Source organism: Heterodontus francisci, chromosome 7 (assembly GCF_036365525.1).
Source record: "Heterodontus francisci isolate sHetFra1 chromosome 7, sHetFra1.hap1, whole genome shotgun sequence".
Lineage (NCBI taxonomy): Eukaryota > Metazoa > Chordata > Chondrichthyes > Heterodontiformes > Heterodontidae > Heterodontus > Heterodontus francisci.
In genome coordinates this window covers 71,029,201-71,047,698 of record NC_090377.1, presented here as the reverse complement: position 1 = coordinate 71,047,698, position 18,498 = coordinate 71,029,201, and the positions used below count along the sequence as shown (strand labels likewise).

Here is an 18,498-nt window from a genome sequence, read left to right as displayed (position 1 = left end):
TGCTCATCCACCTTGCCAACCTCACTTTCATGCACACAGGTTGAGAGCACCTCAAACCTGTTTGACGATTGCAAAATCTGAGGCTCCTCCACTACTGTCTGCTCGGTCCCTTTACCGGCCTCACTCACTCACTCACATCTTCCGTCCCTCACTAGACCAAAACAGATGACCCTGTTCTAAGAGATGTGACTGTCGTCTGGAACAAAGTGTCCAGGTATTTCTCTCCCTCCCTTATGTTGTGCAGTGTTTGCAGTTCGGCTTCCAGATCAATAATCCTGATCTGGAAATCCTCCAGCTGCTTACACTTTCTGCAGACGTGTTTGTCTTGGATCGCCTTGGCGACCAGGAGTTCCCACATACCACAGCTGCAACATAACACCTGTCCTGCCATTGTTACTTATGTTATTAGTTAATTTACTTCATTACTTTCTTAATTAACTTAGAATAATTCCTATGTATCGTAGAATTTACTGTGCTGCTTAAATGCTAGTACCACCTTCAACTAAAGTTATACTTTTCTTGATTACGCAGATATGTAGACCTTCCTACTGGTAATAGACCTGACCAATGCGAATAAAGCTTTGCCAACTCTAATAAACCTTACTACTATTAGTAAATCTTACAAATACTGCTAAACGCTAATAATACTTAATGTATCTTATGTATTGGGTTGTCTGAATTTGAGCGAATACACTGCCTGCTGGTGTCTCTCTCTTACTCTGAATGATAAATTATCAAATCCGCTTCAGTTTTCAGTTTATATGGAAATGAATTGATCAAATCTTATTTTATGTCTGATTGAGATTAAATTAAAAGCTTACCGGTATACTCACCCCGGCCGCTGTCTGATTGCCTGCTCTCTGTCCACTGTGACGTCACTCTGATGTCACTTTTCGATTTTGTTCCCCCTGCTCTGCTCCCAATGTTCTCTCGCTCCCCTCCCTCCCTCTCGCTCCCCCCCCCCCATCGCTCTGCTCCCAATGTTCTCTCGCTCCCCTCCCTCCCTCTCGCTCCCCCCCCCCCCCACCCCTCTCTCCCGACTGTATGTGTAGACTACAGTCTTGACTGTGATCATTTTATATTGTTTATATAAATACTGTATATTTTGTAATAATTAATCACTCAGGACCTTCCTGGTCTCTGCATCTCAGCTGCTCATTGGATAAACTTGCAGCAAGTAATACAACCTGTAAAGCAGGAATCTAGGTAACGTATAATATTTTCTGACCCGCCGGGCAATTGCTGTGTTTATTTTAAGCAATACTGGTACAGTGTGGCACAACCTGTCTGGGCACAACTCCATGGGTTTCTGTTTAACTCGTGACCAAACAATCACTGACATCTTGGCTCTAATCTTCATCTTTTTAAACAACCTTTCAAGTCCAATTACAGTTTTTGTTGCTTATCTGCACAAACTGAAAAAGTGAAAAACGCATTTGGGATCAGAAGGTAGGTAAAGTGAACATTCTGGTGGTGGTCAGGTCGGGCTCAGGAAAAAATGGAAGGGCTCGGGTCCGATGTGGTTCTGTCGGGTTCGGGTCGAGTTTTTTTTTCTCCTGACCTGAGCAGGCCTTTACAGGCCCTGACAGCATTCCGGCAATAGTACTGAAGACTTGTGCTCCAGAACTAGCACGTGCCTAGCCAAGCTGTTCCAGTACAGCTACAACACTGGAATCTACCTGGCAATGTGGAAAATTGCCCAGGTATGACCTGTGCACAAAAAGCAGGACAAGTCCAACCCAGCCAATTAGTGCCCTTTCAGTCTGCTCTCAATCATCAGCAAAGTGGCGGAAGGTGTCGTCGGCAGTGCTATCAAGCGGCACTTGCTCAGCAATAACCTGCTTGCTGACGCTGTTTGGGTCGCCAGGGCCACTCACCTCCTGACCTCATTACAGCCTTAGTCCAAACATGGACAAAAGAGTTGAACTCAAGAGGTGAGATGAGAGTGACTGCCCTTGACATGAAGGCAGCATTTGACTGAGTAAGGTATCAAGGAGTCTATGGGAATCATGATGGTGGGGGGAGGGGGGGGGTTGCTCTCTGCTAGTTGGAGTCCTATCTAGCACAAAGGAGGATGGTTGTGGATGTTGAAGGTCAATCATTTTAGTTTTCCAGGACATCATTGCTGGAGTTCCTCAGGGAAGTGTCCTTCAGCTGCTTCATCAATGGCCTTCCCTCCATCATAAGATCAGAAGTGGGGATGTTCGCTGATGCTTGCACAATGTTCAGCACCATTCGCAACTCCTCAGATATTGAAGCAGCCCATGTCCATCTGCAGCTAGACCTGGACAACTTCCAGGCTTGGGCTGATGAGTGGTAAGTAACATTCACGCCACACAAGTGCCAGGCAATGACCATCTCAAACAGGAGAGAATCTGACCATCTGCCTTTGACATTCAATGGCATTACCATCACTGAATCTCCCACCATCAACATCTGGGGGGGTGACCATTGACTAGAAACTGAACTGGACCAGCCACATAAATGCTGTGGCTACAAGAGCAGGTCAGAGGCTGGGAATTCTGCAGCGAGTAACTCGCCTCCTATCTCCCCAATGTCTGTCCACCATCTACAAGGCGCAAGTCAGGAATACTCTCCACTTGCCTGGATGAGTGCAGCTCCAGCAACACTCAAGAAGCTCAACACCACCCAGGACAAAGCAGCCCGCTTGATTGGCAGCTCATCCACGATCTTCAACATTCACCACCAATGCACAGTGGCAGCAGTGTGTCCCATCTACAAGATGCACTGCAGCAACTCACCAAGGCTCCTTCCAAACCCGTGACCTTTACCACCTAGAAGGACAAGGGCAGCAGATGCTTGGGAACACCACCATCTGCAAGTTCCATCATCCTGACTTGGAACTATGTCGCTGGGTCAAAATCTTGGAGCTCCCTTCCTAACAGCACTGTTAGTGTACCTACACCCCAAGGACTGCAGCAGTTCAAGAAGGCAGCTCACCACCACCCTCTCGAGGGCAATTCTTGATGGGCAATAAATGCTGGCCTGGCCAGTGATGCCCACATCCCCTGAATGAATAAAAGAAAATTCAAGAGATTGCCACACTGGCAGCTGGCCTGTTTGATAGGCTATCTAGGAGAAGGGCATAGCTAGGGACTGTTCTGAATGGTTGTTGCCAATGAAGGAAGAGCAGTTGTGGCGAGTCGCTGTCATGCAATCAGGATAGAAAGATGGGGGCTTGGGAGTGGGTGGTGGGCGGAGGTCCACTGACCTTGGGGCCGGCAGCTAGTAAGTGTGGCTTGGCAGGGGACAGTGATCGCGGGGCAAGCCGCTCGGAAATGGGGCTTGGTGGTGGGGGGTGTGGTCAGGTGATTTTGGGGCAGGCAGGGGTCTGGGGAGTAGGGGTTTGGTCCATTGTGGCAGCAAGGAGAGGTTCCAGTCAGTAGAAGGGGGACTAAAAGTTTGCTTGAGGGGCCTGGGAGATTACTCCTGCTCCTGGCCCACAAGGAAAAATTCTAAAAAGCAATTACCTTCTGTAGCTGGCTGCTCCTGTCTCCATTTAGCTGCTGGCTGTCCCAAGCCCTGGTGACTGTTGAATTTATATTATAATTTAAGTGTTCCATCTGTCTAAGACAGGACGGAAGCAAGCATTACAATCCACCTCTTTAAAATTGTGGCAGGTGTGAACATGACAGCTTGTGAGCATGCTGCCATTTAAAAAAATTTTACACCCCTCCCCTGATCCACTCCTGCCTGTTTAGATTAGATTAGTGTTTGCGAGGTGGAGTTGTTGGAGCGGGTGGCGGGGTGAGGGTGTGGTTTAATCTGAACACCAGCGTGTCCCTCAATTTATTGCTCATTAGTCGGAGGTCCAGATCTTGTCCCTTAGACATTGTAATAGCTTTCTGGTGTTATGGAGGATGTAACAAAGTAGAGGAAGATGTTTGTGGGAGAATTTAGTGCTCTGGAGATAACCATTGTAAAGGGGTTATTTACTGCTGGTTTTATTTTTGAAACAATGAAAGAATACCAGGATCTTGGAAGAGTATTGAGATGTAGCCAGAATAATTGTCATGTGTGATAGATTGCTGGAAAGTCATGATGGCCCTTTGGCAAAAGGTTAGTTATCTCAGTAATGCTTTCTCAGGCTGTGCCGTGAGGCCAGTTGCATTTATTGCCTCTGATACTGCTGACTGCAGCGTTATGTGGAAGGGGCTGACACCCCAAACTTTGATACAGGCTTCTCTCAAAACTAATGATGCTGACTGTCCTATGGGATGTTTCTGGGTGGATGGCCTCGAGATCTGTGATGGGGATGGTTTGTGGGGCAGGGGAGAGAGTAGGACCATGCTTGCTTCCAAATCCAGCCGAGAGGCCTCAGTCCAGGCATGGTTACCTGAAGCTGCATTGGCCATAAAGCTGAAATTCAGGGGACTCTATCTGTTCTTCCATATGCGGTGTTCGATATGCTGCAAGGCCACTGATGAACTGTCATCCGTGGTACCGTTATTTCATTTTTGGGCCCAGGATTTTTAAAAGCAGCCAGCTGCAGCAACCGCTATGAGACAAAAAGGGCTCGTGTGTAGCTAGAACTTGGATAACTGTCTTTGGTCTACTCACTGACTCCCTTATGGAAGCAGCTCAGACCATGCTCTTGAAATGCCTTGTTGCTCTTTTAAAAATTACTTGCAGGGAGGTGGCACCAAATAAAAATAAATTGAAATAAAATGGTTTAGGCCTTATTTTATTCCATTTTCCTTTATTGGATGTTCTGTATACATGAGAGGGTGTAAAGAAAATATCTGGAGGTGAACTGAAACTGAAGTAGCTAATGCATGCTCGAAAGAAGCAGCTTGGAAAGAACATTATGGGGAACACACATTGAAAAAAATAAATTACAGATTAATTATATACTGGCTACCTAAATTTTGGGCTACCTGTGTTTTTGGCTAACTTGTTTATTTGGTAGTCATTCTAGTAGCCTGAAATGTTACTTGTACAGCTCTGTCCTAAACTAAACAACAGCTTGCTCATATATAGGTTGAGTATTTAATTGTAATCATTCTTTGTCATCTTAGCAATAGTTTTCATTTAAGAACATAAAAGCATATCTGGTAGAATCTGAAGCTCAAATATATAACCTGATGAAATGTTTAAAAATCTATATTTGAATCTGGTCACCTTGAAACACAACTTGTCAAAATACTAGGAAGTATGAATTTTTTTTTGGTTCATTACATTCTGCAAATGCTTAATCTCTGAATTGTAACATGTTTCATAGTCTAATACAGATATAGTGCTATTTTGTTTTCAGAACTGCAGTCTATAATACTGTGCAGTAGTGCAAAAATGACAACTTGTAGTTGTATTCATCTGCAGATTTTATCAGTGCCTTAATACTTTATTCACTTTTATTTCAGGGATGACAGATGATGAGATCCTGAGGGCAGAAATGGTAGCACAGCTCTGCATGAGTGACAGAACACACAGTACATTATTAGACTTGATATCCTTTGAATCTGGTGCAACGTGGTTTTAGTTTGGTAGTTAAACATTTAATGCGGTCCTGGTAGTATTCAAATTGGATACTTTTTTAATGTCTTAATTTATCAGGGAATATAAAAATTGTCTCCATGTAGAAATTGTTTACCAATGCTTTAGCTTCATATTTTGTAGTGTCTAGTTTTGTAATGCTCTAAGTCTAGTTTTTGAAGTTTACAGGATGTTTAAGTCTATTACTTGAATGTCAAACTGTTGCTGTACTGGATAGATTTACCACTGAAAATGCAAAGTAATTCTGGAGCCGTTTGTTGCTGACATGGCTCAGCTTCAAGAAACGCTTTTCTAGGTGGAAAAATATTGTATATTTGGATAACCTATTCCTGATGATGGGTCAAATTCCAATTTAAGGTTCAAGTTTGATGCTATTCATTGCATGATACCATCATTATTGCTTTTATCTGCCCTAAACATTCACATGTCTACCTGTTTAATTAACACTTGCTTCGAGTGTGTGTTCACAGTGTCGAGCCTTGCAAAACCATTATACCTCTGAAAGGTGTGCATTTTCTTTGAGAAAAACGCATGATTGGCTCAAATAACCACAATTTGTTAATTGTGCTGATTTTGACTAAGTGCACTTCTATCAAAACCCATTTTTATTCATGGTGGTAGGTACCAGTCAATGATCAGTATCCAGAACAAAATCAGCAATATCTTTTACAAATGAGACCAACCGAATTGTTCAAACAATTTTTCTCCAACATTCGTTTAAAAAAAAAATATCCATAGGCATAACTATTTTATCCTCGAAGGCTCTTCTGTACAAACATGGTGCTTTCTTTGAAGCTTAAGCTGGCATTCAACTTGGTCCTGAGTTTTGCAGTGTTTACCTAGGCTTACCTGGCTTCACCTCCATTTGCAGCCTAGAGACTTTTAGGTTGTTTTAATATGCCTGTTAAAATTGTGTTCCTGATGCAGTCTGTTGCTGTGTTGCTGCAAAAAGAAAATTTTAGTGTATTTTTCCTTCTGCAGTGAAGATTTCAGAAATAAAATTTGTTGTACAACCTTGAGTGCTGCAAAACCTTTAGCCCTGAATGCTGTCACACAACTACCTTCCTCTCTAGTGTTGCTGGAGCCCCAGCCACTTTCTCCCAAATGCCAGATTTCAACCCAACCACCTGTTGTTTCACTCCCTTAGAGCTCCTTCCTGCTTCCACCTGTTTCATCTCTCGCATCAAATCCAGATTCCAAATAAGGAGTTTCTCTTTTAACTCTGCAAATTGCACCAGTGGCTGCATAGCTTGTTTGTGCTTGAACCTGGTAACCATCTCTGACTGACGATATGCTGGTTGCCATCTTGCTGCATGCCCAGAGATGTAATCAAATTAACAACTGTAATTCCTTACGTCGATAGCTTAAAGTATGTAAGGGCATACAGAAGAAGATATTGGAAAAGAAGTGAGAAAAACATTTGAGTGTAGACTGGGAGAGAGATGGACACCTTGATGAAAAATGTATGTGACAGACATATAGGGGAAGAAAGAGTAAAACCAAACAAGGACAGAGGGATACAAAGAATTAGAATGGGGAAGAAAAGCAGAAACTGACTTACATTTATATAGTGGCCTTTCATCAGATCAGTTCTGATGAAGTCACAGACCTGAAATGTTATCTCTCCCAATCTATGTCTCGTGTTTAGTGCTCAGACCTACCACGTGGACTCAAATTTTCCTCCTCTTGTGTTTATATCCTTGTTTAGTAGCTGTGAGGCCTCCAGCTCTGACCACCTGGCTCCTCCTTCATCCTTTCCTTGCGACAGTATGTATACTTATCCGCACCCACCATGAACCTCTGCTGTTAATTAAATGCCTCAGTAAGCAGGCTGTGAGAGCCTTTTAGTTTTAATAAAATCATGTCACTGTGGGGAACGCAAGAACTTTGTAGACTGAATATCTAATGTAGCTTTTGATTTTTCTTCAAATTATAAATGTAGTTTATCTCATTGTCTCTTCTCATATCTTTCTGCCTTATGCTTGCTCTCTCATTATCTCCCTCGCACCGTCTGTGTGTGTGTGTGTGTGAATTTTTTTTTTTATTCATTCATGGGATGTAGGCGTCACTGGACAGGCCAGCATTTATTGCCCATCCCTAATTGCCCTTGAGAAGGTGTTGGTGAGCTCCCTTCTTGAACCGCTGCAGTCCATGTGGGGTAGGTACACCCCACAGTGCTGTTAGGAAGGGAGTTCCAGGATTTTGACCCAGCGACAGTGAAGGAACGGCGATATAGTTCCAAGTCAGGATGGTGTGTGACTTGGACTTGGAGGGGAACTTGCAGGTGGTGGTGTTCCCATGCATTTGCTGCCCTTGTCCTTCTAGTTGGTAGAGGTTGCGGGTTTGGAAGGTGCTGTCTAAGGAGCCTTGGTGCGTTGCAGTGCATCTTGCAGATGGTACACACTGCTGCCACTGTGCGTTGGTGGTGGAGGGAGTGAATGTTTGTAGATAGGGTGCCAATCAAGCGGACTGCTTTGTCTTGGATGGTGTCGAGCTTCTTGAGTGTTGTTGGAGCTGCACCCATCCAGGCAAGTGCAGAATATTCCATCACACTCTTGACTTGTGCCTTGTAGATGGTGGACAGGCTTTGGGGAGTCGGGAGGTGAGTTACTCGCCTCAGGATTCCTAGCCTCTGACCTGCTCTTGTAGCCACGGTATTTATATGGCTACTCCAGTTCAGTTTCTGGTCAATGGTAGCCCCTAGGATGTTGATAGTGGGGGATTCAGCGATGGTAATGCCATTGAATGTCAAGGGGAGAATGGCTTTGTTTTACCTTTGTGTACATTTGTGGCTGAATGTCACTCTGCCCTATTCCCATGTCTTTGTGTCTCACTCTTTTTATCTTGTACTCTCTCTCTGTATCCTTGTCTGTCTGCTTCTCTTTTTTTCTCTCTCTCTCTCTCTCTCTCTCTCATTATATTTCACTTTCTAAAGTTAATGGAGCAGAACATGAAAGCTACAACAGATATGTGATGTGATCAGAGCACTTATTTCTTTTCCACACACTCAATCTCTTCAAAAATATCTATACATTTTACTTCATTAAAGCATTCAAAATTCGTCTTCCAACTTTTTTCAAATAATTTTATAAAACTGAGTAGAAACCTCTAGAACCTCTTGGGCGGCGCAGTGGTTAGCACTGCAGCCTCACAGCTCCAGGGACCTGGGTTCAATTCTGGGTACCGCCTGTGCAGAGTTTGCAAGTTCTCCCTGTGACCGCGTGGGTTTTCGCCAGGTGCTCCGGTTTCCTCCCACCGCTAAAGCCTTGCAGATGATAGGTAAATTGGCCATTGTAAATTGCCCTTAGTGTAGGTAGGTGGTAGGGAATATGGGATTACTGTAGGGTTTGTATAAATGGGTGGTTCTTGGTCCGCACAGACTCGGTGGGCCGAAGAGCCTGTTTCAGTGCTGTATCTCTAAATAAAATAAATAAATAAATAAGCTAAAGGAAAATATTCTTTACTGTAGTGGACTGAAGAGCACAGATGAATCCTGGGAAATTACGTACACTGCATGTGCAAACTGCACAGTCCAAGCTCAAGTAAAAGCTGCAATGAATGCCTTAAAAGACAAAAGACAACTTGATAAATTTAGACATGCTATTATTATGTGAATTTATTAAATTTAAAAAATTTTGGTTAAGACCTTATTTTTGACATGAAAAATTTCCATTTCTGAGGAAAAATATCAGCATTTTAAGAAAATTATGGGAAGCCAATTAGCCATGACTGGTAATCAGATTATGAAATCAGATTGATGAGTTTACATATGTGTTTTCCATTACAAGTGTGGACATTGGAATAGATAATGGTCAGATTTGACACAAAAGTGTAACAGAATATGACAATTCAATGGCTCATACAGGGGGTGTGCACAGGTGTAATTTTGATCTTGATCAAATCTTGATCTATGCAGTTTACGTGATTAGAGAATTGGGAAGGAGGGAGCAAAGAGATTGGCATCCTCCTTCCCACTATAACATTATGTTGTCCTTAAGGTGTCAAAGACCTGTTTTCACTGTTGGTTTTTCTTGTTCCAGTGCATTTTTGCTTAGTGTAGACAAGTACAGGAACTTGCTGCATGGGGAAACCAAAACCAAACCTGTATCCTACCAGTTTGTTGCACCTTTTATTGAGTAACTTTTATTGAAATATTACATATTTTTGTTTTAAATGATATGTAATGGTTTAGATTTTCCTGGAGCAGCGCATCTCGAAACTTCGCGTGTTAGACTTTTTTACTCGCTTTTTAGCTGGAAAATGTTTTTCCTTGCAAGTTGCTGGAAGTGTGAGCTGATAATAGAGTCATAGAGTTATACAGCACAGAAACACGCCCTTCGGCCCATTGTGTCTGTGCCAGCCATACAGCATCCAACTATTCTAATCCCATATTCCTGCACTTGACCCATAGCCCTGTATGCTATGGCGTTTCAAGTGCTCATCTAAATACTTCTTAAATGTTGTGAGAGTTCCTGCCTCTGCCACCTCCTCAGGCAGTGTGTTCCAGATTCCAACCACCCTCTGGGTGAAAAAATGTTTCCTCAAATCTCCCCTAAACCTCCTGCCCCTTGCCCTAAATCTATGCCCCCTGGTTCTTGACACCTCTGCTAAGGGAAAAAGTTTCCTCCTATCTAACCAATCAATGCCCCTCATAATCTTGTACACCTCAATCATGTCCCCCCTCAGCCTTCTCTGCTCCAAGGAAAGCAACCCTAGCCTTTTCAGTCTCTCTTCATAGCTGAAATGCTCCAGCCCAGGCAACATCCTGATGAATCTCCTCTGCACCCTCTCCAGTGCAATCACATCCTTCCTATAGTGTGGTGCCCAGAACTGTACACAGTACTCCAGCTGTGGCCTAACTAGCATTTTATATAGCTCCATCATAACCTCCCTGCTCTTATATTCTGTGCCTCGGCTAATAAAGGCAAGTATCCCATGTGCCTTTCTAACCACCTTATCTACCTGTGCTGCTGCCTTCAGTGATCTATAGACAAGTACACCTAGGTCCTTCTGACTTTCTATACTTCCTAGCGTCCTACCATCCATTGTGTATTCCCTTGCCTTGTTAGACCTTCCAAAATGCATTACCTCACACTTTTCAGGATTAAATTCCATTTGCCACTGCTCCGCCCATCTTACCAGCCCATATATATCTACCTGTAATCTAAGGATTGCCTCCTCACTATTTACAACACCACCAATTTTCGTGTCATCTGCGAACTTACTGATCATACCTCCTATATTCACATCTAAATCATTAATGTACACTACGAACAGCAAGGGTCCCAGCACCAATCCCTGTGGTACACCACTAGTCACAGGCTTCCAATCGCAAAAACAGCCCTCGACCATCACCCTCTGCCTCCTGCCACTAAGCCAATTTTGGATCCAATTTACCAAATTGCCCTCGTTCCCATGGGCCTTACTGAAATCCATGTATACTACATCTACTGCTTCACCCTCATCGACACATCTAGTCACCTCCTCAAAAAATTCAATCAAGTTAGTTAGACATGATCTCCCCCTGACAAAGCCATGCTGACTATCCTTGATTAATCCCTGCTTCTCCAAGTGGAGATTAATCCTGTCCCTCAATTTTTTCCAATATTTCCCCAACCACTGATGTTAGACTCACCGGCCTGTAATTACCTGGTTTATCCCTGCTACCCTTCTTGAATAATGGTACCACATTCGCTGTCTTCCAGTCCTCTGGTACCACTCCTGTGGTCAGAGAGCATTTGAAAGTTTGTGTCAGAGCCCCTGCTATCTCCTCCCTTGCCTCACATAACAGCCTGGGATACATCTCATCTGGGCCTGAGGATTTATCCACTTTTAAGCCCGCTAAAACAGCTAATATTTCCTCCCTTTCAATGCTAATATATGCAAGTATATCACAATCCCCTCCCTGATCTCTACACCTACATTGTTCTTCACCATCGTGAACACAGATGAAAAGTAATTATTTAAAACCTTACCTATGTCCTCCTGCTCCACAACGATTGCCACGTTTTTCCTTAATGGGCCCTACTCTTTCCCTGGTTATCCTCTTACCCTTAATATACTTATAAAACGCCTTGGGATTTTCCTTTATCTTGCCCGCCAGTGTTTTTTCATGCCCCCTCTTTGCTCTCCTAATTACTTTAAGTGCCACCCTACACTTCCTATACTCCACTAGTGCCTCCGCTGTTTTCAGCGCTTGGGATCTGCCGTAAGCCTCCTTTTTTTCCCTTATCCAATCCTCTATATCCCTTGACATCCAGGGTTCCCTGGGCCTGTTAGTCCTACCCTTCACCTTCATGGGGACATGTTGGCTCTGAACTCTCGCTATTTCCTCTTTGAATGACTCCCACTGATGGAGTGATGATTTTCCTACAAGTAGCTGCTCCTATCCACTTTGGCCAGATCCTGTTTTATCATATTGAAATTGGCCTTCTCCCAATTCAGTACCTTTATTTCCAATCCATCTTTGTCCTTTTCCATAACTACCTTAAATCTTAGAGAGTTATGGTCACTATCCCCGAAATGCACCCCCGCTGCCACTTCTACCACTTGACCGGCTTCATTCCCTAGGATTAGGTCCAGTACTGCCTCTTCTCTTGTAGGACTTTCTACATACTGGCTCAAAAAGCTCTCCTGTATGCATTTTAAGAATTCCGCCCCTTTTAAGCCTTTTGCACTAAGACTATCCCAGTTAATATTGGGGAAGTTGAAATCCCCTACTATTATTACCCTATTATTTTTACACCTCTGAGATTTGCCAACATATCTACTCCTCTATCTCTTCCTGACTGTTTGGAGGCCTGTAGTAGACACCCAGCCAAGTGATTGCCCCCTTTTTGTTTTTAAGTTCTACCCAAATGGCCTCATTTGAGGAACCTTCTAAGATGTCATCCCTCCTTACTGCAATAGTTGACTCCTTGATCAACTGTGCAATGCCACCACCTCTTTTATCCCCTCCCCTGTCGCGCATTTTTCCCTTGTGCCTTACCAGGTCTATATTTGCTCTGCCTTCCAGGCAGACTCACTTTCTGTTCTATATTACCCCCTGCTGTACCTTCACTCTGTATCCCATCCACCTGCCAAATTAGTTTAAACCCCCTCCCCCAACAAAACTAACAATTCTCCCAGCAAGGATACTTGTCCCATTCTGGTTCAGGTGCAACTCGTCCAACTTGTATAGGTCCCACCTCTGCCAGAAACAGACTCAGTGATACAGGAAACTAAAGCCCTCCCTCCTGCACCATCTCCTTAGCCACACATTCATCTGCTCTCTTCTCCTGTTTCTGAACTCACTAGCACGTGGCACCGGGAGTAATCCAGAGATTACAACCTTAGAGGTCCTGATTTTTAATCTGCTACCTTCCTCCCTAAATTCTTGTTGCAGGACCTCATCCCTTGTTCTACCTATGTCGTTGGTACCAATGTGTACCACGACCTCTGGCTGCTCAGCCTCCCCCTTCAGAATGTCCTGCAGCCGCTCTGTGACATCCTTGACCCTAGCACCAGGGAGGCAACATACCATCCTGGAGTCACGTTTGCGGCCACAGAAGCGCCTATCTGTACCCCTTACGATAGAATCCCATATCACTATAGCTCTTCCACTCCTTTCCCCCCCCTGCTGTGCAGCAGAGCCATCCTTGTTGCCACGAACCTGGCTGTTGCTGCTTTCCCCTGGAAGGTCATCTCCCCCCCCACCAACAGTATCCAAAGTGGTATATCTGTTTGAGAGGGGGATGGCCACAGGGGACTCCAGTACTACCTGCCTGTGCCTACCCATGGGTGGTCACCCATCCCTTTTCTGCCTGTGCTGCCATTACCTGTGGTGTGACCACCTCTCTAAACGTGCTGTCCACGACGTCCTCAGCATTACGGATGCTCCACAGTGAATCCACCCGCAACTCTAGCTCCATAATGCGGGTAGTCAGTAGCTGCAGATTGATGCACTTCCTGCACACATGGTTGTCAGGGACACTGGAAGCATCCCTGATTTCCCACATAGTGCAGGAGGAGCATACCACAGGGCTGAGCTCTCCTGCCATGACTTACCTTTAAATTATTTAGTTACTCCCTTTAAAAATATACTAATTACACTAGGGGTCTTGTTCTACTCCCAACACTACCCATTACAATCTAAAGTCCTTCTTAAATTACACTAAATTAAGTAGTACTACTCACCTTATCACTTGAGGTTTTTTAAAAAAGCTTTCCCCTTTATTAAGCAATTTAAATGCACTAACAGCTGTTACTTACCCAACCAATCACCTTGCAGAATTCCCGTGACGTCACCAAGTTTTTTTCCCCTCTTTTTCGAGTCTCAGTGCGCGCTGAGAGACACACGGAGTCAGCCGTCACTCCGGATCAGGTTCCACACAGGTCCGCCAGCCGCTGCTCCGCTCTGCTCCCAGGTAAGTGAAAGAGGGCCTTGAGCCTCGCTCTTTATTTACAGCCGCTGCTCCGGATCAGGTTCCACGCAGGTCTGCCAGCTGCCGCTCCACTCTGCTCCCAGGTAAGTGCCTGGTGTGGTGAGTGCAACATTAGCATTTAAGCATTAGTAACAGCATGTGCATTAAATTCACCGTTATCCTGGCAGTAAACTCTGGGCCATTCTCAAGGTTGATGTCCACTCGTTTGGGGCAGAGGAAGAACTGTATACATAATCAGAAGAAAGATTCATTAAAGCTGACTGTGAAACACAGGGATGGGCTTATTTTTAAAACATAGATGGTTGATCACTTATTCAAAGTCTAGGACATTTACTGAATTTTTGTTTGCGAGATATGTAATTTGTTGAAATTTTAATATTTTTGCATGATTTTTTTGTTTATGCTGAGGAGTCATTTTTTCTTAACTAAATTTGTACATTCCTGAAAACCCCAACCCAAAGAGTGGCATTATTCCAGGTAGCTACTATTTTGAAACCATGCTTTCTGCTGTAGCTGATTTTAAAGCACCAGTCTTTGAGCCAGGAGGTTCCATGCAACAGGGGATGTACACACCTAAAGGTATGTTATTGTGTTTATTCTTTTATCTGAAATTTGGCAGATATTTAAGGAAAATGAATGTCTTAATATGACTTGCAAAATTTTAATGTAAGTAGAGTTTTTTTTTTAAAGATTTACAAATTGTCATCAGCTTTTTTGCTCATATCTTAGATTTCCTATGGTCATCAACAGAGAAGCATCACCGTTGAGTGTAAATTATTTTTGAGGCTTTCCATTTTTTTTCTCCAAAGAAAGCCTATGACTTGTTCACATTCCTAACTTGAATTACTTCCTTCATTTTGTTAGGGTAACTAGTTCACATCTGTGTCAATTGTCAAATTTGCTTTCTTATCATATGTTGAGTTGGTTCTCAAATTTTGTATTGTGATACGACTTGCTTATTTTTGCTTTTCACAAGGTATTGGACCTGTTCTGTCATGAATGAAAATTCCATTGGGCAATCATTGGCTTTTTTTTTAACACCTATTAATAATTCTCCCATGTTACTGTTAAATCTGTAGCTATCAGATGTTGGCTCAAGTATTTTCAATTCCAAAACAGGTCTGTAGCGACACTCATTTTATGTTTACATGTAGCATATATCACATTTGTGTATTTTTATTCTGCTACCAACTTTGTTGCTCTATTGAGGGGGGAGAAAACAAGAGTCCAGAAAATGAGAAGAGCAGAGGTGAAACACCAAGAAAAATGTAGACAAAATAAACAGACAAAGGTGAATAAGTTATCTTTGGCTCAGCAAGTTCACCCAATGAGCTGGTCTTGGGTTTGATCCTTGGTGTGTGCTATTAGCATTCCAAATTTTTTTTTTTGTGCCATGTTTTATTCGATTTATGAAATTATCTATGTCACAGCTTTCACCAATAAACGCTTGCAGTGGTTTTAACCATAGCTGACGGTTTCTATGGGTTTTTCGTGTTGCATATGGCTGTGGCTGGTAACCCATTTATCTGTCGACAAAACACAACACCATCTGAACATTTGTAGGGGCCTTTTAGCTCAAGCCTGCATAGACTTCATCCCATATATAATTGATTAGTGGTCTGGTCCAGTGCAACCGCTTCTGTTGTATCCACGAGTCATTCAGACCATCGCTTACTCTGTATTGCTTGGCTGTGCTGTACAGTCAGTATCCTCAAGATCTATATGCTAATTCAAAATATTCTGATTGATTTCAATTAGTGCAGATGCCTGGCACTAACTCCTTTAATTTTTGCATCCATAAGACTTTCAATGTTTTGAAGACTTTCACTCTGAATAATCAAGTGCTCAATGATGTCAAAGAAAGGATGCAAGCATGCTGCCAAAACTTTGACAGATCAACACAAGTTATCCCCTCAAACTCAGTCCAACATTACGGAGTTGATTGCACTTGTTTTGGTCAGGATCCAGGCCATGCTGTCTTTTCTGACCACATTAGTTAGAGACCAGTTTTGCTACGGAGACTTCTGTTCTGGACAAGCTGATGTTGATCAAAATGTTCTGATCCCTGGCTTGTCCTTTTTACTGTTCTCAACCTACATCATCAGTGGATGTCCTGGTATTGGACAGATTAAGGCATAGTCTAGGAAGACAAACCATTCCTTTGGCACTCACTAATTTCAGAGGCTCATGCTGACTATTGCTGAAGAGGATGGGTTCCCAGTATAACATGGATGGCCTTTATTGTCCCTTCAAAGCCTGCATTTGCCTGCCTCAGGTGGTACTGACATTATTTGGGTAGGTGGTTCCCACTTGCATTGTATAGTTAACTTGATGTGCTTTCTCAGGGCAACCTGCACAGCAGATTTTTAAAATTTCGTTCTCTGAATGTGGATGCCACTGACACAGCCAGTATTTATTGCTTACCTCTATTCTCTTTGCCATTGAGAAGATGGTAGTCGGTTGCCTTCTTGAAAGGCTGCATTCTAGCGTTTTGATACAATGGAGTAGCTTGACAAGTCGGTTAAGAACCGACCACATTGGTGTGGGACTAGAGTCATATAGGCCAGAACGGGGAAGGAGAGCAGGTTTCCTTCCCTAATGGACAACAATGAACCGGCAGCTTCATGGTCTGACACCTTTACTGATACCAGTATTTTGTTTCCAGATGTTTTAGGCCAAAGTGAATTCTCAAACTACCATGGTGGAATTAGTCCAGGTCTCTGGGTCGCTAGGTCACAGTGGGCCTTCCGTCGGATACCACAAGACAAAGAGGGTAGTTATAGGCTTATCCAAGGTGGAATTCAAGCCTGGATAGCAGGAGAATAGGAAGGCAGACCATCATGAGACCCCATATTCTCTCCATCACATACACCACTGACTTCCACTTCTGTAACAATGCTTGTCCCTGCCATAGCCCAACATTTACAAACTGCTCATCCATGCCTTTGTCCAGACTTGGCTGTTCCAGTGCTTATCTGGCTAACTTCCCATCCTCCACCTTCCATTAAACTTCAGCTCCAATTTATCATTCTTTTCCTTGAAATTTGTTGAAATTCCGACATGACCTTGCCCTTCCTATCTCTGTAATTTCCTTCAGCTCTACAGTCTCTGAGATCCTGTATAGATAAGTGTGAGTGCGCGCACTTTGGTTGAAGGAATAAGGAGGCCACATATTGCTTGGAAAATGAGTCTAAATGGGGTGGAGGAGCAAAGCAGGTTAAAGCAATAAAAAATGCAAACAAAGCACTGCGGATTCATTTCGACAGGGGTTGAATTGAAAAGCAGTGAAGTTATGTTAAACTTGTGTAGAACCTTGGTTAGACCACAGTTAATTGTGCACAGATCTGGTTTCCATAATACATGTTAAGGATAGAAGAAATGGCGGAAGTGCATAAAAGATGTACAAGGATGATGCACACCAGAATTGAGAGGATACAACTATCAGGGAAGATTGAAAAGGCTCTGTAAAAGAAGATTGAGAGGTAACCTGATAGATGTCTTTAAAATTATGAAAGGTAGACATAGAAGAGATGTTTACACAAGTGGGGGAAGTTCAAATCCAGTGACCATAAATAAAGATAGTTACTAATAAATCCAGTAAGGAATTCAGAAAAAAGTTTACCCAGAGAGTGATTAGAAAGTGGAACTTGCTACTGCATGGAGTGGTTAAAGCGAATGGCATAGATCCTTTAAGGAGAAGGTAGATAAGTACATGAAGGAGAAAAGATTAAAAGGATGTGTTGAGAGGGTGAGATGAAGTAAGGTGGGCGGATGATCATGTGAAGCAGAAATATTAGCATGGATCTGTTGGGCCGGATGTTCTGATTCTGTGCTGTAAAATGCTATGTAATTCTGTGGAACTGCTAAGTTCCTAGTCTAGCCTCTTGTGCCTCTCCATCCCCTTTGTCCCACCATTAATGGCTGTGCTGACAGCTGTTTAATCATTAATGCCTGGAATTCTCTAAACTTCTCTGCTCATTCCTCCTTTAAGACCCTCCTTAAAACCTATTTTTTTGACCTAAGCTTTTATTCACCCCTTCTAATAACTCTCCTCCTTTGGTTCAGTGTTGATTTTCATCTGATGAAGTTTCTGTTGTACTAAAAGTGTGCTATATAAATGCAAGTTTTTATTGTTACAAAACATTTTGATGTGGTCAATGCATAAATGGTTCATCTAAATTCATCAGACAATTCTAGTTCCAGCCCACCCCAGTTGTGTTTTGATGTCTATGAAGAATTAAGACAACCAGACAGGGTACACATTTGAGCAGCTTCTCCAGGCGGAGGTCTCTCTCTCTCTCTCCCCCTCTGTCTCTCTCTCTCTCCCCCTCTGTCTCTCTCTCTCTCCCCCTCTGTCTCTCTCTCTCTCCCCTCTGTCTCTCTCTCTCTCCCCCTCTGTCTCTCTCTCTCTCCCCCTCTGTCTCTCTCTCTCTCCCCCTCTGTCTCTCTCTCTCTCCCCCTCTGTCTCTCTCTCTCTCCCCCTCTCTCTCTCTCTCTCTCCCCCTCTCTCTCTCTCTCTCTCCCCCTCTGTCTCTCTCTCTCTCCCCCTCTCTCTCTCTCT

The 18,498-nt window shown here is 43.4% G+C and overlaps 1 protein-coding gene across 8 annotated transcripts in view; it reads left to right on the top strand.

Annotated features, from left to right (window-relative positions):
- Nucleotides 1-18,498, top strand: part of ubr3 (ubiquitin protein ligase E3 component n-recognin 3) — a 416,754-nt gene that overhangs the window by 108,335 nt on the left and 289,921 nt on the right. For all 8 annotated transcript variants that reach the window (XM_068035371.1, XM_068035370.1, XM_068035368.1 and 5 more), the window contains 2 exons: nucleotides 5,382-5,469; nucleotides 14,377-14,516. In XM_068035371.1, coding sequence (XP_067891472.1) covers nucleotides 5,382-5,469; nucleotides 14,377-14,516 — 228 coding nt within the window. The remainder of the gene's footprint in view (nucleotides 1-5,381; nucleotides 5,470-14,376; nucleotides 14,517-18,498) is intronic.